General features: G+C 40.5%; 2 protein-coding genes across 4 annotated transcripts; one reads left to right on the forward strand and one right to left on the reverse strand.

The window, feature by feature from the left end:
- Positions 1-13738: 13738 nt before the first annotated feature.
- On the forward strand, positions 13739-16223 carry LOC121795029 (DEAD-box ATP-dependent RNA helicase 35). Of its 2 annotated transcripts, XM_042193462.1 has the most exons (4): positions 13769-13856; positions 13936-13977; positions 14079-14998; positions 15129-16223. In XM_042193462.1, exons 3-4 carry the CDS (start codon positions 14097-14099, stop codon positions 15991-15993), a joined length of 1767 nt encoding a protein of 588 aa, XP_042049396.1. In that variant the 5' UTR covers positions 13769-13856; positions 13936-13977; positions 14079-14096; the 3' UTR covers positions 15994-16223. The 2 variants fall into 2 exon arrangements, with proteins under 2 accessions (XP_042049395.1, XP_042049396.1); XM_042193461.1 differs by lacking the exon at positions 13936-13977 and having other exon boundaries at positions 13739-13856.
- Positions 16224-17398: 1175 nt separating this feature from the next.
- LOC121795030 (calcineurin subunit B-like) lies at positions 17399-19231 on the reverse strand. Of its 2 annotated transcripts, none has more exons than XM_042193465.1 (7): positions 19073-19231; positions 18905-19001; positions 18696-18820; positions 18486-18582; positions 18065-18174; positions 17719-17793; positions 17399-17622 (listed from the first exon to the last, which is right to left on the reverse strand). In XM_042193465.1, exons 2-7 carry the CDS (start codon positions 18945-18947, stop codon positions 17572-17574), a joined length of 501 nt encoding a protein of 166 aa, XP_042049399.1. In that variant the 5' UTR covers positions 18948-19001; positions 19073-19231; the 3' UTR covers positions 17399-17571. The 2 variants fall into 2 exon arrangements, with proteins under 2 accessions (XP_042049399.1, XP_042049397.1); XM_042193463.1 differs by having other exon boundaries at positions 18909-19001; positions 19073-19230.
- Positions 19232-23512: the final 4281 nt, after the last annotated feature.

Here is a 23512-nt window from a genome sequence, read left to right on the forward strand (position 1 = left end):
CCTAATGACTTCGGGAATATGGAGCAAGTTAATGCTGCGGGGTACTTCAACTCTAGTGGGCATTGGATTCAAGGTAGGCAACGGGATGCACCATGGAGGGATCATCCAAACTTCCGATGGGGTGACGGGAGCCAAAATCAGAACCAAGGTCAGAGCCAGTATAACCCCCATCCGAACCAAAACTCTAACCGTGGACCAGCGAACCCAGACTACCAACCCAACTGGTCAGGAAGAAACCAACATTCCCAAAACCAAAACCCACAGAACCCGAACCCTGTCTATGTGCCACCCCACCAGAGAAACTTCCAAAACTTCCAAAATCAGCCAAACCCAAGACCCCAAAACCATCAGAACCAAAATCAATTCCAAGGCCAGCACCAGAATCAATATCCTCAAGATCAGTACACCCCTGCTGCCCAGTATAACCAATACCCGCCTAATCAAGGCCAGCAAACCTCCCAGAACTATCAACACCAAGGGCCAAGTCACTTCCAAAACTCGAGCAGGTCAAGGAGATCCGTTGAAGACATGATGGGTGAAATGCTAGCATCACAACAGAGCATCAAAGGAGAATTGCAATCCCATAATGAGGTCGTGCAGGGGATGCAAAACGCCCAGAAGGAACATAAGGCGAACATGGATATGATGAATAGGCAGTTAGCTCAACTGGCCAGTTCGGTGGGTGATTTGAAGGGAAATGCAGGGAAACTCCCATCTACAGTCCAAATGCCCGAAAAGGCAAATGTGAGTAAGGTTACGTTGAGGTCGGGAACCACTTATGACGCGCCTCAACCGAAACAACCTGGTGGAGGATCTAATGGAACGAAGATAGGAGGTGATACCATTTCAGTGGATGAATTAGGGAGAACTATGCCTCGGATGAAGGATCCATTCTTTTTGGATGATACACCAAGTTTACGAGGTGAACCCGACACCCTACTGACCAGGAAGAAACCCCCTCAAGAGGTAGAACCCAGAATGGAGGCCCAGACCCAGGAACTACCCAAGAAAAACTCCAAGAAGGTTGCTGAAGAACCAGTAGAGGAAAAAAAAGGGGAGAAACCGTTCCCATTCCGATTTGTTACAAAGAGGAAGAAAGAGAACCCGGTTGACTACTTGTCGATTTTTGGGAAGTTGGATGTCACCATACCATTCCTCCAAGCCGTGAAGCTACCCCCTCTCGGGAAATTCATTAAGGACTTCATAGCCGGGAGAGCCCAGAAGGATGGCAAGATTATGGTGGAAGGAATAGCGTCAGCAATAGTGCAAGAGAAGTTACCACCCAAGAGAGCCGATCCAGGTATGTTCACTTTGCCTATAGCTATAGGAGATGTGAAGGTCAAACATGCAATGTGTGATTTGGGGGCGTCCATAAATGTTATGCCATTGTCTATCTATAACCGATTGAAGGGAGTTAGATTGTCTAATACTAGGGTGTTGATCCAACTGGCTGATAGGTCGTGCATAAGTCCTGAGGGAGTTTTAGAAAACGTGTTAGTAAGAGTGCATGATTTTACCTATCCTGCTGATTTTTATGTGATCAAAATGAGTGAGCATGAAGCTAGGGAATCTAGTGGAGTGTTGTTAGGAAGGCCATTTTTGAGAACGGCTAAGACAATAGTAGACATGGCCGAGGGGACAATTTGCATTGATTTCCATGGAGAGAAATTTACTTTTGATATCAATGAAGCCATGAAGAAACCGATTGATTCTGAAAATTTGTGTTATGTTGACGTGATTGACCCCCTTGTCCAAGATTTTCTTGAGACCGAACTATTGCAGGAGAAACTCCAAGCATTAGATGTTTATGAGCAGGCTGACGTCGAAGCCGCTGCATGGTGTGAAATGATCAGTAGCCAAGGGTTGACTGATGAAGAAATAGAAGTAGCAATCAAGGAATTCTGTCAGAAATCGGAGTTCACTGGAGCCGTAGGGGTTCAGCTACCAGCCAGTATAGAAGAACCATCGAAGGGAGGTTTAGAAAAAGAAGGAGAGATTGAGAAAAACCCTCTACCCGAAGACACACTTCCACCTCAAGTTGAGCTGAAGAAGTTGCCACCAAATTTGAAGTATGCCTTCCTTGGAGAGGAGAACTCTTATCCAGTGATCATCAGTAGCAGCCTCACGAAAGAACAAGAGGCTAGGCTACTGACCGTGCTGAGCAAGAACAAGAAGGCAATTGGATGGAGTCTTACAGATTTAGTGGGGATTAGCCCCGACGTCTGCATGCACCACATTAGGTTGGAGGAAGGAGCGAAGGCACATCGAGATGCTCAAAGGAAGGTAAACCCTAACATGCGAGAAGAGATATTGAAGGAGATCTTGAAGTTGTTGTCGCTAGGGATTATCTATTCAGTACCGGATAGTGAGTGGGTCAGCCCGATCCACATGGTCCCAAAGAAGTCGGGCATCCAAGTAGTTCAGAATGAGAGGAATGAACTGATCCCAACGAGGCTAGTCACGGGTTGGCGAATGTGCATCGATTACCGTAAGCTGAACAATGCGATCAGGAAGGACCATTTTCCCCTGCCGTTCATCGACCAAATGTTGGAGAGATTAGCTGGGAAGAAGTTTTTCTGCTTTCTAGATGGGTACAACCGGTATTTCCAAATTTACGTAGATCCTGAGGACCAGGACAAGACCACTTTCACTTGCCCGTTTGGAACCTATGCATACCGTCGCATGCCCTTCGGCCTGTGCAACGCTCCAGGTACGTTTCAACGATGTATGATGAGCATATTTTCTGATTTGATTGAGGATTGCATAGAGATATTCATGGACGATTTTACGGTTTACGGAGACTCGTTCGACTCTTGCCTTCACCATTTAGATATAGTTTTGGAGAGATGTCAAGCAAAGAGTTTGGTTTTGAACTTCGAGAAGTGCCATTTTATGGTTGCCGAAGGGATAGTTTTAGGACACGTGGTCTCAGAGAGAGGTATCCAAGTGGATCGAGCCAAGGTAGATGTTATATCCAAATTACCATTCCCTACTGATCAGAAGGGAATAAGGGGTTTTCTGGGGCACGCCGGATTTTATCGAAGATTTATCAAGGATTTCTCCAAGATCGCCCAGCCCCTTACTAGATTACTTCAGAATGACGTGGAATTCATCTTTGATGAGCAATGCAAGGCTGCTTTCAACCTTCTCAAGGAAAAGTTGATATCCGCACCTATCATAAGGGCTCCTGACTGGAACCATCCGTTCGAAGTAATGTGCGACGCCAGCGATTTTGCGGTAGGAGCCGTGCTGGGTCAGAAGATCGGCGGGAAGAGGTACGTAATTTTTTATGCGTCCAAGACTTTAAATCAAGCCCAGCGGAATTACGATACAACTGAAAAGGAGATGCTGGCAGTGGTGTATTCTTTCGAGAAGTTCAGGCCATATTTGTTGGGATCTAAGGTCATAGTGTATACTGACCATGCGGCGATTAAGTATCTGATTGCCAAGAAGGAATCCAAACCACGCTTGATCCGATGGGTACTCTTGCTACAAGAATTTGACTGGGAGGTAGAAGATAAGCGAGAAGTCGAGAACAAAGTGGCGGACCATTTGAGCAGAATAGTGCAAGATGGAAACGGTGACGAAGTGCATGATAAATTTCCAGAGGAACATTTGTGTGAGGTGATTTTTGTGCCCAGAAAAATTGATTGGGAAGAAGTGTTCAAGCTTACTGGTCAGAATGATACAGCAAAAGGAAAAGAGAAGGTAGGGCAAGAGCCTTGGTACGCGGACCTGGCCAACTACCTGGTAACTGGAGAGCTTCCAGAAGTGCCAAGTGTTACCAAAGCCCAAAGAATGAAGATCAAGAGTAAAGCGAAATACTACTTTTGGGACGACCCCTATTTGTGGAGGATAGGGTCCGATCAAGTGATAAGGAGGTGCATTCCTGACTGGGATCAGCGGGATGTTTTGACCCACTGCCATTCGTTAGCATGCGGAGGACATTTCGGGTCCAAGAAGACGGCTAGGAAGATTTTGGATAGCGGCTTTTATTGGCCAACCCTCAACAAAGATGCGTACGAGTTTTGCAGAAGTTGTGAGCGTTGCCAACTGACCGGTGGAATATCTGCCCGGGATGAAATGCCACAGGTACCCGTAATAGTTTGCGAGTTATTCGACATATGGGGAATGGATTTCATGGGGTCTTTCCCTTCATCCTATGGGAATCTGTATATCCTAGTTGCTGTAGACTACGTCTCCAAATGGGTGGAAGCCAAGGCCACAGGCACGTGTGAAGCCAAGGAAGTGGCCAAATTCTTAAAGAGTCATATCTTCAGCCGATTCGGTGTGCCCAGGGCGATCATATCCGATCAAGGTACACACTTCTGTAATCGCACAATTGAAGCTTTAATGAAGAAATACGGTGTGCACCATAGACTATCCAGCCCTTACCATCCGCAAGCAAATGGTCAAGCAGAAATCTCTAACCGCGAAATAAAGAAAATTTTGGAGAAGACGGTGAACACTTCTAGGAAGGATTGGAGTGTAAGGTTAGAGGATGCTCTCTGGGCGTATCGAACAGCCTACAAGACTCCCATAGGCATGTCCCCTTACCGGATTGTCTTTGGAAAGATGTGCCATTTACCAGTTGGAATCGAGCATCGAGCATACTGGGCAGTACAGAAAGTGAATATGGATGCTACAGCCTGTGAAGAGGAAAGCAAGCTGCAACTGCAGGAGCTTGAGGAACTTAGATTGGAGTCATTCGATTCCGCCATGTGGTACAAAGAACGAACTAAATTATGGCATGATCGAAATCTGAGGACTAAGGAGCTCCATGTTGGCCAGAAAGTACTACTCTTCCAGTCAAGATTGAAGCTTATGCCAGGGAAACTCAAGTCCAAATGGACATGACCTTACATCATAACTGCACTCCGGTCCAACGGGGCAGTAGAAATTTCAGGGAGTTTTTCTAACTCTGAACCTTTCATAGTAAATGGGCATAGGTTGAAAATATTCAGGGATAATAGCGAGGTGGGTGTAGTGGATGAAATTCCACTACAGCCACTTACATCGGTTTCATACTGATCAGTAAGATAGGAATTTGGAATTCCGCGCGGCCAGTTTCCCTTTGAGAATAGTATGCATATACTGGCCAAGTTGAATTCCAAATTACCTAAGAAAGTTGTAAATATTGTAAATACGTAATTAATATTTGCACGCTAGATAATTCCTAAAAATCCAAAAAAAAAATATTTTCGGGCCTTAATTTTAATTTGAAGTGCGCATTGACCAAAGGATTGCTTATCTGGTGCTATTTCAAAATGTTATTTAAGTGCCCATTTAAATTAGTCTCCTTTTTAGGCAAGTAGAGGAGGAATTATGGAAATGACGAAAATTTGAATTAAAGCTTGTGCAGCTTTTGCAGGGTGACAGCAAGAGAAATGGCGCGTGAGCAGAGGGAAAAGACGCGCGGACCAATCAGAGGCCAGCAACCTCAACCGCCCTTCCCGTCTGAAACGTCGCGACCGGCTACCCCTGATAATCGGTTACAACCACCTGCAACTGCTCTCTCTCACCCGAATTAAACTTACCGTCCCAACACTTTTCCCTCACAAACCCTCATTTTCAATTCGCTTTCAAGAAATCCTTGTCCATCTCTCTCGCGGAAACATCATTCTCAACCCTCAACCCTACCTTTTCACCACTAAATCGCAGATTTCCACTCATGGGGAAGAAAGCTTTCGCCCAGAAAATCAAACCGCGCCGCCAAGAAACCCAGGAGGCACAACCACAGCAAAATCCACCGCCACCAGCACCAATCGCTCAGCCACCACCTATGATTTCCATGGATGCCATGATGGCATTTCTTCGTCAACAGGACCCTACTCAGGACTGGACGGCGGCATTGACTGGTTTTGATCAAATGGGGGGCGTAGGAACCACACCCAGTGAACTCCCGCCTGCGCCGGACAGTCATGCAGCAGATTCAGTGCCGAATTCGGCAGAGCTCGACGCTATCACCGCACATTACGACTCCGACTCTGAGGAGCGTACGAAAAAGTCGAGTCAAGGCAAGACAACTCCGGAGGGGAGCGAAGGAACAGAGAAAACGCCCGAAGCGGAGCCGGTAGTTCAAGAAGTGAGAAGGCCGGAAATAGATTTGAATGAATCGGCCAGAAAACAAGGCCTAATGACAGACGAAGAATTTAACTCGATTCTGAATAGGGTCAACCAGAGAGAAGAGGACACTGCACCAATGGCTGAGGGTCTAGACCTCGCATTGGGGGCAGTAGGAAACAGGGAGAAAGCCACATCAGGAAACATACCGGAAGGCCGACCTTTCCAGTTGGTAGGAGGGGAAGGAGAAGCACCGAGTAAAGAAAAAGAGCCAGTAGATCCCCGAGTAGAAGTAGGGGATGGTAGAATGCAGGTAGGAGAGGAGGAAACAGCTGCAGTAACCAATGAACCAGAACCGGTGGCACCTCCGGTAGTGAAGCCCAAGCCCATAAAGCGGAAACTGGTGGTGAAAGCAGACCCCAAGGCAGACTCGCCCAAACCGCGGAGAATTTCGCAGAGATGCTTGGGAAAGTGGGCAGCTAGTAGGGCGAAGCCGAACACAGAGGCAGATCCCGTGGAAATCTTGAGTGAAGAGGAGAGGACCACTCCCACAAAACCTGGGGAGGAGTCTTTACCTGTTACTGACCTAGAGGATACTACAATGGAAACCGAAGCGGTCTCTCCAACACTGAGTGGCCAAGGTGAAGAGGCTGACGGGATGGCTGAGGGTCTGGACCTCGCATCCAGGTCAGTAGGCCACAGGGAGACCGGTCCTACTACCCAGTACCCATTTTCAACACAAGCTGAGAAAGAACCCGAAGTAGAGAACGACAAAGCTGAGGAGGAAGCCAGGTACCAGATAGAAAGAAAAAGGAAAGGAAAAGCCGTTGTGAAGAACAAGCCGAGTACCAAAAAACCGCGTACCGTGAACACAGGCATCGTGATCACTGAGGCTGACCAGAGGACCCCATCAAACCGGCAAACACAGAGTGACAGTGAATATGAGATCAGTGAAGAATCTGAATCCGATAGCGATACGACCATGGAAGATGAGGAGTACAAGGAGCAGCAACTCCCTAACGATCATCGGGGACTATTGCATCCACCTGCAGAACCACTCCGATATAAGCGTTGGACGGTGGAGCTCACAGATGACGTGGTGGAGGGGATGCAATTTTTTGACTCCAAGGAGCTCCAATCCATCTATCGCACCAAGAACGCAAAAGGCAAGAAGGTTAAGTGTGGAAAGGTAATTCATCTCCCCTCGTTAGATGAATTGAAGGTTCGGGAATCGTTTCTCGCCCTTTTCCACGAATTGGGTTTTGAATGGCTGTTAAGGAATGAGAATTTGAATGTTCCGGTCGATTTGGCCAAAGAATTTTTCGCGACCTTTCGATTCAAGGTCACAACGGATTTGGATGTAGAGTGCATCAGTTTCAGAGTATTTGGAGGAGAGATTAGGATGAATTTGATTGAATGGACTGTTCGGCTAGGGATATGCAGTTTGGAGGAGGCCATAGGGCCCGAGTGGAGAGATAGGGAGCGGGGGATTCCCCGCAGGCATGTGGACTTTGAGCCCCAGGTAGCTTGGGAAGAGCTTACTCACCCCGGGGCAGGACAGTTTCAGTCCACTATCTCCCGATCTATCCATCTCAACGATCCTAATCTACGCCTGGTTCAACTCTTCTTGGGTTACAACCTTTTAGGACAGTCGAATTCGGCAGTCCGGACATCGATGACGGAATTGTATCTTATGTGGTGTGCCAAGAGAGGCAAGAAGTTGCACTTAGGGTTCTGGACTGCATACACATGTCACCTCATCGCTACCCACCCAGCACGGAATATTTCCCTCTGCCATATATTGGGAATCTTTGTGAGAAACAACGTCACCGTTTCAGAGGACAAAGACTTAACCCCCTTGACGATGGTGGACGCCCCAGGATTGTTTGATACCCCCCTATTCGTCCGGACGAATGCGGTATACATGAGGCAAGGCGTGCCACACTTCTACGCGATGGGAGAGGAAGCTACACCCACTGCTCGGTTGGCAGCAGCTCATGAAGCACCGGCACACGACCAGAGACAAGAGGGGATGGAAAAAGCTGTGGAGAAGATAGCGGAGGGAAGCAGACAGATAAGGGCAGAAATGATCGGATTGGCATCGGACCAGGAACAGCGTCAAGCCAGAATGGAGAAGGAAATGGATGAAGTTAGAGAGGAGAATAAGCAATTGAAAGCAGAGATGGTCAAGCTAGCGGCAGTGATGGAAAGGATGTTGGAGAGATCTGCAGAGCAGAAGACATTGGCTCAAAAGCAAGACGCTATGGAGACGTTAGTGACTACTTTGGGAGAGGAAAACCATCGATTGATCACGGAGATTGGCCGGATGGCATCCGTGATAGATGTGTTGTTGGAAGAAGTGACCAGCCGGAAGAAAGAACAAGCTACAGGAACAAGCGGCCATGGAGGCCAGGACGATGAGACCCACCCACCAGAGACAATGATAGACGAGCCCGAGGAAGAGAATGCCGAGGTGCCGGCAGCAGCCGAGGAACCGGCGAAGGAGAGTGAGGATCACACTGGAACGGAAGAGGAACCCCTGGAAAAGCAGCCTACACCACCTGCCCCACGGAGGAGCAGGAGACTTCGCTAAGACCACCCCCATCTGACCAGTTAGTTTTTTTTTCTTTTTATTTTCTCGTTTTTAGCTCTTCGTTTTTTTAATTGTGTTTTGTGTGTCTAGGTAGTATAATTTCTGTTTGTGCGCAAACCCCGTTCATAACACTTAGCCTATTCTATAGTCTAAGTGTGAGAAGTTAAGGGTTTGTCTTTTGACGCATGTGTTGTGTTTTCTGTTTTTCGTAAGCATGATTGACGCACACTTAGTCCGTTGCACGGCCTAAGTGTGAGGAGTTTTGTATATATATGTGTTTTGTTGGTTGCTGTTTAGGTTTTCAAAATCTCACACTTAGCCTATTCCATAGTCTAAGTGTGAGAAGTTTTAGTTTTAATTTGTTGTTTTTGTCTGTTTGTCTATGTGTCCATCATACTGGCCATTACCTTTTCCACTTCACAGCCCTATCTGAGGGCAGACACTTGTGAAGTGGGAGGGGGGACGCAATGACCAGTATGATGAGTATGTGTATATGTGTAGTTTTTGTGTTCGTGCTTGTGTTAGTGTCCTGTTAGGTTTAGTTTTTTTTATTTTGTGTGTTGATTGGGCTTAAAACTCAACCGTCTTGAGCTGACGGTGAAGGGAACTGAGGGAGATAAGACGTGCTGGAAAACCGAAACCACCCTCCCTAGTACCTCCTAGTCAGGATAGATGATGTGAGTATGAGAGAAAAGCCCATACTTAGAGCCAAGCGCGAAAGCCCTCTTAAAATGTGAGTTATAAGCTTTAAGTGGAACCACTTTCCACATATATGGAAAAGAAAGAGAGGCTGCCACAAATTGCCTAGGATGAAGTGACCACGGGTAGCAAAGACTGAAGGCAGTAGGAAACCCCCCATCTGAAAAAAAAAACCACCCTTAGAACCTTTTTTCCTAACTCTTTTACCCAGATAAATACCCCTAGCCACTGGGACTGTGTGTGTGCAAAGCGTGAGGCGAATGAAGCCTACTGGCCAGAAAGATGTACAAGAAAGCAGACTCCAGCTGGGCAAGAAGGTTCGGAAGAAAATCGACCAGGGAGTTATCCCGGGTCCACAAAAAGAAAAAAAAAAGGGGAGAAGAAGAAGGAATAAGGGTGGCGAAGCCACAAAAAAAAAAAAGAATGTGGAGAAAAATGGTCAGAAACTTGACCACAAAAAAAGAGAAGGAATAAGGGTGGCAAAGCCACAAGATGATACTGAACAGTTGGAGACCCAAGCCAGAAGCGCCAGCTAAAAAGCAACTGATCAAAAGTCTACAGCACACAGTTCTCCCGCATTAATAAAATAGAAATTTTGAAAACTTAGAGCCTTAGGAACATCTACCCCAAAACGCTGCAACCCAATAGCCCCATTACAAGCCTTTAAGTCCTTCAGTAGCTGCACGTGAGATCTAAGTCCGAAGCAAGTGTGGTTGAGCATATTGAGAGAATGCGGTCCTAACATTCCTGGTGAGGTATGAGAGACCGAGTGAATCTAGTGTTTGGCCGAGAGTTTGGGCGATCTTGACAAACGGATGTACTGACCAGGAAGGAATGGGGGGGTGGCAGGAGTTCAAGGCTGTCTAAGGCCGGATTGCACCAGATCCCGAGGTAAGGGATGGTTGAAAATATAGCCCAAATCTTTGTGTTTCGGTTTTATTTGTGTTTGTGTGTTTGTGTGTCTTTTTCTGTATTTGACCAAGTGTTTTTCTTTGCGTCGAGTCTAGTTTAGGTAGAGTCGGTCAGGGGAGTAACCAGGCTAGAATTCGACTTATTCGTTTTTGTTTGTTCTTCACGCTTGAGGACAAGCATGTGGTAAGTGTGAGCAGTTTGATAAGTCGTATTCTAGGCCTAGGTTACTGGTCAGTATGATGTGCGTAATTGAATTATATCTGCAAAAACTAGTTGCTTAAGCGTGCAGGGTAAGCATTCTAGCCAGTAGGCAGAGTTTCAGACACTTCAAGTGAAAAGGGCGTCAGGACGATTACGTACTGACCAGTATACATGCAAATATGGCTCGAGATGGAGAAGGAGGATAGCTCGGACTGCTCAATCACAATTAAGGGCAAAAAAGTCATCTCACCGCAAGGTCTTACCCTAAAAATCAAGGGTAAGCCTCCCTATAAAAGGAAGCCACTTGGAGAGAGAAAGGAGGGGGAATCGAATCATCATCATCACTCTTAGGTAGAATTCTCTGGGAGTTCAGTTCTTCAGCCCAGTCCAGAATCTCGTTTCTCGCCACTGCCATGGTCACTTGAAGATTTAGATGTTCCCGGAATTCCAGATCGTTCGTTCCAGCCAGCAGAACCGTAGTTAGAGATATCATCGCCCGGAGTGGCAAAACACTTTTACTCGCTTTCGTAGTTTAATTCGCTTGCTTTCTTTACGTTGGATCTTTTGTTGCTTTTGGATATTTTCTGTTTTGAAGTACTTGTGGAAGATCCGAACGTGTTTATGCTATGAAGTTGATTTCCGTTTCGTATATTGTGTCATTTTCTTTTCCTTTCTATTCCGCCTAGTTAGCTCAGATCTAAGATTCCTTTGTGTTTTTTTTAAGTGCTGAAACTTTCCTTTCTTTGTTTCCATCAAAATTCCTTTAGTTAAGTGTGGAACTGTTGATCGTGAGTGAATCGCTGCATGTGAAGTCTTGTTTGAGTTCGTTTTCGTTTTCCTGCTGATCAGTATGCGGAGTTGCATTTTCTGTGCTTGATTTAAGATTTGGTGTTCGTATTTGTGGATCTGTGTTCGCGAATTGATAAACTGTGTTTCCGTGTTGAATCTGGAATTGTTTTCTGATTTCAGTTTGTGTTGCTGAAGAAGATGATGTCCCTGTCAAATGTTGGGGACCACTTGCTTTTTAGATGCTTTTTGCTTTTTTTTACTTTTTGTCCTTTGCTTTTCGTTATAACCTGCAGATCTGTCAGCCCAGTCACCTTGACTACCACTACCCTCTGAATATTCTGTCTAGCCCAAAATAGAATCCCGTACCTTCCAAATATTTCCTGTTACAAAAATGTCTCCCTATTTCCACGTACACAGCTGCACCCCTACACTCCTTTCCCCATTCTAGTCAGTAGGAAATTACCTTTAAGTTCTTGCCTAGGTAGAGACTCAACCCGAGCGTGGTAGCTAACCAAACCATCCAGAATATCACCACAATAGTTTTAACGCACCATCTCTGTGGGATTCGACCCTTACCACCACTATACTGATCAGTAGAAGTGGGTTGAGGAATTTTTGAAACCAGGGTCTAGGCTTAGTTAGGATCTCTATCCTGACCAGTAGGATGTATCCTTGCTTGAACGACACCTAAGCACCCTGAGAAATCCAACGTTTCATTGACTCACAATATTCAAATTAGTGATTAGAATAAATATAATTATTCCTTATTAATTTGTAACCGCCACATTAACGATTCCTTTTCAATACTTTATATCTATAAATATGTATCATTTGCAAGATTCTATTTAACTTTTTCATTGTCTCCCCTCACTGTATCACAAATTATCAGCAAAAGTAAAAATTTATTCACATCATGAAATTCACATTGCTTAACGATCTACAGCCTAAAAATACTTCGTCAGTGATTCGAGTGTGGTGCATGCATGTTTATGTTCATTAAACGTGGACAAACCAATGTAATCTTCTTGGAATGTGTGCTCAACGATCGGATGGTATGTGTGTCGTTGCTTAGCTTATTACTAGTATTTTTCAGTTATTTATCTAAAACTAGAATCATTCATTATTTATCTTTCCATGCATGGAACAAGGATTCAAGGCACGTTCTAAGGAATTTACGTAATGCTTTCAACTTTTTGTCCATAAATATGTGTTATTTGCTAGCTTATAATTCATTCTTCATTGTCTTGTCTCATTGCATAACGGATTCTTTGCAAAAAGAAGAATTTCTCTTGATATGGTTATTACTCTTTACCTATAGTATTACATTTATATGAGATTAATTTGTTTCAGGTGTTAGTTCATATTTAAGTTTTTTCTTAATGTTAGTTTGTTTTATTTTTACAAATATAGAAATCACATAAGCTTCTGACTATCTATAATATTTTGAAGCTACAACATTACATATTTGTCACCAACTTCGTCACTCCATAATTTTCATGCAAATAAAACACTTAAAGCAACGAAATGATGAAAAGAAGCAAAGAAGACGAAGATCATAAACTATCACATTTGTTTTCGCTCATATGCATAAATCATTAATTTGGAGATTAAAGAGGAAAATAAGGCCGAGGAAGAGTCATCGGGATATTGGAGTTTGTGTTTTATTATGCATATATTTTTCTTTATTTTGCTATTCTTATTATTGTACAATTAAGGTTGTCCACATATAAGTTTTTTCATGTCTTACAAACTACTCCCTCCGAGTCCCATTTCATTCCGGCAAGGGTTTTAAGAAATGTTAAGAAAAGTGGATGAAAGAAAGTTAGTGGAATATAGGGTCCACTTGTATATATTAGTTTTAAATGATATGTGAGTGGAATGAGTTGATGGTATGTGAGGTCTCTTTACCATTTATAGTAGTAATGAATCGGGACTCCTATTCGCGAATGGATGAAGTATTGTTTTATTGTTCTAATGTTTGTATATGTGTCTTTTTTATTTGTTTTGTACGTCATTTTATCTTTTTAAGACGATGTTATTGTCCTCATTATACTTTTTAGTTGTATATTTAATATTTTATATCAATTTAATATTAATAGTATTTTAGTATTGATATATATGGTTGTAACGAAAAGTGTCGTAATTAACAAATATTTTCATGTTGGTTTAATTTAAAAGTTATTTAATTTTATATCTATATTTATTTTGTTACTATATAGTACTATATATTTTTTAATTTTTAATCTTATGTAATGATGTTATTTTTTAATTTATTTAATTTATTTGCAATATCTAATTAATAAATTTATAAATTTATTAGTTCATATAACAAACAAGATGAATCAAGTATAATACCGCAGATTACATAATATTAATAAATTTATACGGGCATAAATCCATTTACTTACCATAGTTTAATTACTATTAGAACAATATACTCATAAAGAAATGAATAATGATATTATTACTATTTCTTTTTTTGGTAACATATTATTACTATTTTAATGATAAAAATCTGCTCAACGTCAAGATTTGAAACCAAGAACCTCCGACATATCCACGGTCTTCTTCACCATTCCACTTCAAATTCTTAAACATGGTATGTACTTGCGATTGATTATTTTTACTAGGTCGTTTTTCATTTTGGGTTCTGTATAAAGTTCGATTTCATGATGTAGCTCCAATTCATGTGTGCAAATTAATTTGGATTTGATTGTAAGGTCAGTTTTATTTTGGGGGTTTTCTGATCCATATGCTTGTTTTGAAATACTGGGAAGGTGTTCAATTTTATGCAATTTAATGATTTACTGAACAATTTTAGGACTCACACGGCGAAGATATGATGGAAGAGGAAGATGATTACGTTGAATATGTTCCTGTGGCGAAGCGGCGTGCGCTTGAGGCGCAGAAGATATTGCTGCGCAGAGGGCAGTCTTCCGCACTCGACGAGGAGATCGAGAAACAGAATCTCTTGGAGGCGAAACCAAGTCTGCTGGTGAAAGCTTCTCAACTGAAGAAAGATCAGCCAGAGATCACTCAAACTGAGCAGATAATACTACAGGAGAAGGAGATGATCGAACACCTTTCGGATAGGAAAACTTTGATGTCCGTTCGGGAGCTGGCCAAGGGCATCACTTACACCGACCCTTTACCGACTGGGTGGAAGCCGCCCTTGCCAATAAGAAGGATGTCGAACAAGGCTTGTGATGCCATAAGAAGGCAGTGGCACATTATCGTTGATGGGGAAGATATCCCCCCACCAATCAAGAACTTTAAGGACATGAGGTTTCCGCAGCCCATTTTGAAGAGACTAAAAGCTAAAGGAATTGTGCAGCCGACGCCCATCCAAGTGCAGGGGCTGCCGGTTATTTTGTCTGGGAGAGATATGATTGGGATTGCTTTTACGGGGTCTGGAAAGACCTTAGTGTTTGTGTTGCCACTCATTATGATCGCGTTGCAGGAGGAGATGATGATGCCAATTGCTCCGGGGGAAGGACCTTTTGGCTTGATTGTTTGTCCTTCTAGGGAGCTGGCTAGGCAAACTTATGAAGTTGTAGAGATGTTTCTTGAATCATTAAAAGAGGCTGGCTATCCTGAGCTGCGGCCTTTGCTTTGCATTGGAGGAGTTGATATGAAGTTGCAACTTGATGTAGTGAAGAGAGGAGTTCACATCGTGGTTGCTACTCCGGGGCGACTGAAGGATATGCTAGCAAAGAAGAAAATGAATCTAAACAACTGCAGGTAATGATTGTACTCTCTGCTTCTTCTCTCATTTGCAGCTTCTGTTTAATAGGATTAGTAGTTGTTGATTGCTGCATTCGATGGTTAATGTGTATTATTTCATAGATTCTGAAGTGAGTTTTTTCTACAGATATCTGACTTTAGATGAGGCAGATCGTTTGGTGGATCTCGGATTTGAAGATGACATTAGAGAAGTTTTTGATCACTTCAAGGGCCAAAGGCAGACTCTTCTGTTTTCTGCCACTATGCCCACAAAGATTCAGAATTTTGCAAGAAGTGCCCTTGTAAAGCCCGTCACAGTGAATGTCGGAAGGGCTGGAGCAGCGAATTTGGATGTGATTCAAGAAGTTGAATATGTGAAGCAGGAGGCGAAGATCGTTTACCTTCTCGAATGTTTGCAGAAGACATCACCCCCTGTTTTAGTATTTTGTGAGAACAAAGCAGACGTGGATGACATTCATGAATATCTTCTGTTAAAAGGAGTTGAAGCTGTTGCAATACATGGAGGGAAAGACCAAGAAGACAGAGAATACGCCATATCATCCTTCAAGGCTGGCAAGAAGGATGTTTTAGTGGCTACTGACGTGGCTTCAAAAGGTCTCGATTTTCCTGACATCCAACATGTCATCAACTATGATATGCCAGCAGAAATAGAAAATTATGTTCATCGGATTGGAAGGACAGGGCGATGTGGGAAAACAGGAATTGCGACAACCTTTATCAACAAGAACCAAAGTGAGACAACTCTGCTTGATCTGAAACACCTATTGCAAGAGGCAAAGCAGAGGATACCTCCAGTTCTGGCCGAGCTCAATGACCCGATGGAAGATGCGGAGGCGATAGCTAATGCAAGTGGAGTGAAAGGGTGTGCCTATTGTGGTGGGCTAGGTCATCGTATTCGAGATTGCCCCAAGTTGGAACATCAAAAGAGCCAGCAAATTGCCAGTTCGAGAAGAGATTATTTTGGTTCTGGGGGATACCGTGGAGAAATGTGATTACTAAGTTATGTCTTTCTCTTTACTCCCAAGATTATTCTGAAAATAGCACGTTCAGTTTGAAATCGTTATATGATGCTTTTCCACCTACAAAGACGATGCTTATCTTTATGCTACCTTATTTCGATTTATAGTTTGTGTCCTAGTAGAAAACTTACTGCAGTTGGAGAAATTTTTGAAAGAAAGGATTCTGGTACTCATTTCAAGAATTTATTTCGGATTTCAGTGAATGACTCCCTGAAATGTTATTCCCACTGAAAGTCTAGACAATAAGTGTAAAGCAAGCATGCCAAACATAAATAGAACTACTCCTAAACTTCCATCTATCAGCCATCTTTGAAACGAGAAGTAAGCTTAGGTTGAATCTTGTAATAATACTTTAGTTCTTGAGGCCTTGTTCACAATGGATGGATTAGCTTCTTGGTACAGGATCTGCATGAGACCTGCTCGTCTTTCTCTTTCCTGTACATGTGAAATGCACACACTTAGAATCCCCACAACATTGTGCAGATGCAAGAATGCTATTATAATCATCATTACTGTCATGAATTTTTTCTTTACTACTGTATTTACTATTTGGTTCTTGATACCTTCACTCTCTGAATGCCACGGCTACGCAATTCTCCTCTCTCTGCTCCTCGTTGCAATAGGTGACATTGTATGGTGTAAAGCTGCAGGTGTATATCGCCAATCAGCGTTCTACTTTCTTCCGCGCTCTCCAGCAGAGCACCCTTTAAGATTTCAGCCTCCTCTTCAAGAATCTTCAATCTTCCCTCGAGCTCTTTGATTTCAGCTTCTCCTCTCCTGTTATTGGAGCAAGAGGTGCTTGTCAGCTGTACCAACTGCTTCTTGCATCTTGATGTGCTCGCTTCATTAGAATATTGATCGTTGGGCATATCCGTCTCGTTTGTTGTAGGATGTGGAGAAATATGCTCCTGAAGACTGTGATCGAACTTGGTTTTCTTTACAATGAAGCAAGTATGTCATTTGTCATGACTGCACGAGAGAGAGATTGGAGGTTGGTGGTGCAAGATTTGTCCCATTATGTTTTGCAGGCAGAAATTTCGGCTGGTATTTATATGGAGGCGGTTATGACGTTTTATAGCAGCATTTGTTTTCCACTTTTAGAAAAATAGTGGGATCTTCTTCTGAATCTCATCACGTGGTGTATTTGTCTTTATACATGGGTTTAAATTAAAGGTTCAAACTTCAAACTACTCTTCAGTGAAAGGCAGCTGCAGAATATCGAGCAGAGAATAATGAAGTACTACTAGATTTTATGGGATTTAGGTACGATTCCAAAGTTCCATCCCAAAAATAATAAGAGTGATTCATTAGGTATTTAAGTTGATGGTTCTTATTTTCATAATTTCGATATGAGACAATCTATATCAGGAGATAAGCAAATCGGCAAAGACTAAGATTTATTTAGATACAGGTCTCCTATTTCCTCTGTTTGTTGAAGAAATTTCTTCAAAGGTGTAATAATACTTCAATATTACATTTGTACACATACACAAGTTGCTACATTTTCAAGGAAGATGAAGATGAAGATGAAGATGAGTAGCTTTGACTAGGCTAATCCACTGGGATTTCCACCTCCATCTTCAAACCTTGATGATCCAGTATCTGTATCAAAGAATCGCACCAAAGCTCAGATCATAAATGTTGGTTCAGATCTTTGCTAGAGAAAAAACTATGAGGAAAATGTTAAGAGATACGAACCTTGATGAAGTCGTCCAACATAAGAGATGACTCTTTTTTGTAACCTGCTTCTTGCAACAGCTGACTAAGAACCTCCTGCCACCAGAAGAGCTTCTCAGAAAAAGAAAAAAAAAGTTCGGTTTTGCCATAGTTTCAGTTCCTCGTCTACATCTTTAACTAAACCACAAAGGCTAGGCTTGAGGCCACACAAAACAATGCCTACTTTGGTCTTTATTAAGCTATCTAAACACTACCTAAGAACACAGACCCCTCGACTATCAAAACATGAATCAAAACTGATAGTGATAGTTTAGTCTTATTTGACTACTGTGATTCTCCTCTGTAAAATGTTGCACAGTATAATTACCTCTCGTTGCTTGTCTGATATAAACGCGCCACTGAGATCCTGGAGCACTTCTATAAGGTCTTTGAAAGTCACCTTCCCATTGCTATCAGAATCATATACTTTGAAGATAACTAGACAAGAAGAAGAGAAACTCACCTTTTAAATAATCTTCCTTAACAGTCACATGTTTATCAGTCTTATTTGTAGTGCTTCTCTAACTTGATATATCATCAAGGAATCCCATATCATAGAAGAACAGTTGAAAGCTATCAAATATTAATAACCTCAATACTCAGCCATCCAAAGTCACTCAAATTTGACTCAGAAAGCTCACTAAACTTAAGTCCACCTTACATTCATGGTAGATTGTTACAAAAACCAACTGTACTAGCAATGGATCAACCACTCCCTAAAACCGCTTAGGCAGAGGCGCGATACTTACTCTCGATTTTCTGTTGTACAGTTGCTCTAGCACTGAAAGCAGACAAGAATGCAACAAAGTCCTTGAAATTCAGCCCATCTGTCATTTTAAGCAACCTCTGTAACACCAGAGTAACATCATCACTTATCAGTTATCACACAATACTTCAACACGAAAGCAAGCATCAAACTCGACAAATAATCGATTGAATCATCATATGAGAGAATGTACCTGAGAAAGTGGATTCATAGCAAACTCAGGTACGGATAAGAACTCATCACTTGATATGAAGCCTTTGGAATTCCTATCTAGTTGGCAAAATCTCTTGTAAAGAGTCACTATCTCTTGCTGAGTAACTATGCCACCACATTCCCAAGAAAAAATTAACACCATAAATTCTTGATTTTTTCCCCACAAAATTACCAAAGACAATACAATACCTACATAGATGATTACAGTGTTCTTGAACTTCTTCAATATCATACTGAGTCAACACCGATAACGCACTTCCCATTGCTAAAAACTATATAAATCAACCTGCGAAAATAAAGGAAGACCACTTATCAAAATCGCATCTTTAGAAAAGAGTGAAATTTGAATAATGATACCTGAGAATGAGAGAGAGATGACGAGTGTGATTCCGAGAAATTTGGTGGGATTAAAAAGGGAAAGATTGTGTTGGATGTGGCGAGGAATTTGATGTTTATCGATTATCGTTATGAAAGTTGATTGGTTCAGACAATTTTCCAATTTGAATTGACTCTTTTCATATTCTCTCAATAATCAAGATATTTTAAAATTAAAATTCATAATTATATTTTTCTTGTGATGACTTTTGCACCTAAAATTAAATGAGTAAAGATTGAGGTTTGACGAGCTTGATGAGGGGAATATTTTGGCATATGTCGATATTTATTAAATGTGATGAGTTTAACTGGAGCACCAAAATCATTGGGCAATGACAGCAAATATTTGCATTAATTTGTGAAATTCATGGCAATTAGCAAGATATAAACATCAATTAACCAAAAATAAAATACAGTACTACTAGTTTCTATGATACTACTATAATTTTTTATATTCATATGAAGATAAGGCCCATTTAGATGGGCTTGCATAGTTAACGAATACTCTGATTGGGCTTCTTACAAATGTTTAAATTGGGCTTTAGTTCATTTGAGTTTCTCAGATGAGGAAATTGATTTATATTGATCCTCTTTTGTAAAAATAATTTGAGGAAATTGATCTTGTTAAATATTTTCAATGATTTGGGATTTCTCTTCCTACCTTTTTGTGACAATATTGTAGCTATTCACATCACGCAGGTACGAATGAAACATATCATGTTTCGTTTCTATTGGAAATATGGAACAAAACCATCTATTTATGTACGGATTTATTGGTGGACACATTCTTAATCAGGAATGAGTAAGCAAAAGTAGTTGATTAAAAATTTGAGTCGATTAAATGAGATTTAATTTAATTTTGGACTACTACAAAAGTGACATAATAGTGTCGTCCACACAAAAACACGAATGATTGAGTGCTCCTATAGATGTCATTCTATGATTAAACTTTTGACTATGAAAAAAATGAACATGAAATAGATCTTTATGTTCAGAAAATTAGGACCCCAAAAATGGGTATGGAACAATCTGTCAAGATAGTATTATCACATTTTTTAAAAAAATTCAATTATATTCTAAGTCGTGACAATATGTAAAACTAGTCATTCTTATTTAAAAAACTACTACTATAAATTTTATTGCCATTTTCCATGACAACATGAAGTATTTTCTAGCCACTTTGACTTTCATAAATAGGAAAACAATTTTAAAAATCAAAATGAGCTGTACAATTACTAATTTTTACTCCAAATCAGTATTCAGTCCCTCATTAATAATCGTAGCATGAATTCTTTTATAATAACAAGCTCAGAATATGATATTAGCATACTCTTTTAATTAATACAATTCTGAGTTAGTTTAGTGGTAACTTTCCTTCAATACAACCCTAAATTAAAATATATAAAAATTTGTGTGACCTTCTCACTATTAGTTCCAAGAAAATTTTCAACGATTCACAAAATTACAAGTGTAAAAAGTTGGGGTGGAGGAGTCTCCCCAATAGATAAATATCCTAATTCTTTAAAAAAAAATTCACAACCTTCAAAATTTATAAGATTCCGAATGTTATGAAATATCTCAATTCATGTCAACTATACACATATAAGGTCAACTATAAGTTGTTGGCATTTGATGTGCATGCTATTGACGATAATACCCCCGAGTTGACATAATCTACTTGCAGTTGACATTTCGAAAATGTTGTAGATGAGGGGCTGAAAATACATTTCAATTCTCAATTAAGCTAAAAAATCACAACCTAACAGGACCATATACATATATATATATATATATATATATATATATATATATATATATATATAGTTCCATTATTCACAAATCTAGTCTTAAAGACCGAACTAGAGACCAAATTAGGGCACTTAGATCTAGATTTTAAGGGATGAGATTAAACCATGTCTCATAAATTTCGCTACTTCATTATATAAGCAATATACTTCAAATTAGGGGTATTTCGGTCAAATTACATCAAGGATAAAAAATCACCCCTGCTTCTCCTCATTCACGCCGCTCCTCTTCTTTATCATCTCTCCCGTTCTTTTCTTCGTCAAATCGAAGAATACTTCTACTAATTGACGAATTTTCTACAACAAAGCGACGAATCTTCTTCTACAAAGCGACGCTCATCTTCTACTCCAAATCGACTCTCATGTCTACTGCAAATCGACGCTCAAACGCTGCTTCTCTGCCAAAATCGACGACTCCACAACTTCCTCTTCAAAATGGTTGATACTCGAAAATCTTCGACGGAAAATTCTGGCTGCCAGTTGCGTTCCGGCCGAACTTCTGGTGAAGGTAAAACAACTTTAAAGCTTTTCAAAGATCTTACACTTAATTTACTTCATTTACTTCATCTAATTCCTAACTTTGATTCTAATTTTTGTCAAAATAGCACAACAATATACTCGCAAGCATCCGGCTAAATCAAAGACGGTCAAACAAGCAACTCACAAGCTCGACGCAGATCCTGGAAACAAAATTCCAGATCCAGAAGGTAAAACCTAGGATTTAAATTTGTAAAATGAAGTAATAAAACACTATAATGAAGTAACAGACTCTAATTATGAACTACATATTTCATGTATTGCATAGTTTTAGGATTTTTGGATTAATCTAAACTGCTGTGTTCTTTCGACATTAATATGAACTACATATTCTTTTTAATGAAGTAGTAAATTGATAAGATGAAGTAATAAATTATGATGATGAAGTAATATAAATGTTATGTTTAAACAGTAGTGTTTATGACTGAACTGAAGTAATAAAACATTATAATGAAGTAAGTGACTCTAAAATTGAAATAATAACACTCAATAATGAAGTAACATAGTATTCTAAGTGAACTAAATGGATGATATGCTGTGTATTAATTATGTGTTTGTTATGTATATGTAAAACTTCCTCTCCAACTAGGAAGAATCCAAGTAGTTCTCCTTAAATCCCTACTGAAATCCTTGGTTCCAAAGGTAAAAGTTAACTGCATATTAACTGAATTCAAATGAACTACATATTCTATTTAGTGAAGTAATAAATTTGTAAAATGAAGTAATAAAACATTATAATGAAGTAACAGACTCTAATTATGAACTACCTATTTCTTGTATTGCATAGTTTTAGGATTTTTGGATTAATCTAAACTGCTGTGTTCTTTCGACATTAATATGAACTACATATTCTTTTTAATGAAGTAGTAAATTGATAAGATGAAGTAATAAATTATGATGATGAAGTAATATAAATGCTTTGTTTAAACAGTAGGTTTATGACTGGAATGAAGTAATAAAACATTATAATGAAGTAAGTGACTCTAAAATTGAAGTAATAACAATTAATAATGAAGTAACATAGGCTCAATCCATGGATGTAGTTGTGCACCATTGTGACAAAGCCTCAATCCATGGATGTCAACACAGTTATTGCAAACTTCTGTAACAACTTCGACAGAGAGGTGAAGGAAATACCATATTTCAAATAGGAAAATGTGAACACGGTACAAGCATCATTAGTATTACTTCAAGTCTGATTTATGTCTTCATCATGTTGCCTGTTACTTCATTTTTCAGATTGTTCATAGTACTTCATTCGTACACTTTATTACTTTATTCATGTTGCATGTTACTCCATTCGTACACTATATTACTTCAATCATGTTGCCTGTTACTTCATTTTTCAGATTGTTCATAGTACTTCATTCGTACACTTTATTACTTCATTCATGTTGCATGTTACTTCATTCGTACACTATATTACTTCAATCATGTTGTCTGTTACTTCATTTTTCAGATTGTTCATAGTACTTCATTCGTATACTTTATTACTTCATTCATGTTGCTTTACTTCATTCAATAGGTCTTGTTCCCCATATGTGCAAATCAGCATTATTATGCTGTTTGTTTTTGCTTCAAGAGAAATGCTATTGCTGTAATAGACAATTCTGCAAACGGGGATGACAATGACCTCACAATAAATTATGGTCACATTCCAGAAACATTGGTTCGTATTCTTCTCTTATGATTGAATTTTATAGCACATACATATGAATACACACAACTATAAATGACATGTATTTGTTTTGTACATGCAGAGATCATACTTTTGTCACTGCCTCACCAAGAATGGTCTCCACGCTTATTGTAAGATCGTGTCCAACTCCAAAATGCAGAGATTGAAAATGCCATGGAGGACAGTTGATAACGTTGAAGATTGTGGAGTATTTCTAATGCGGCATATGGAAACATACAAGGGTGAGCGAGAAGGTTGCTGGAATTGTGGCTTGAAGAAATCAAGTTCGGGTGTGCTTCAGATCTTGAGGGCTAAATATTGTTCGGCATTGATGATATCCGAAAACAGCCATGAAAGCTTCAACAACAAAATTGTTACAGTAGCGTATTACGAAGAGGAAAG

This window comes from Salvia splendens, chromosome 3 (assembly GCF_004379255.2).
Source record: "Salvia splendens isolate huo1 chromosome 3, SspV2, whole genome shotgun sequence".
Lineage (NCBI taxonomy): Eukaryota > Viridiplantae > Streptophyta > Magnoliopsida > Lamiales > Lamiaceae > Salvia > Salvia splendens.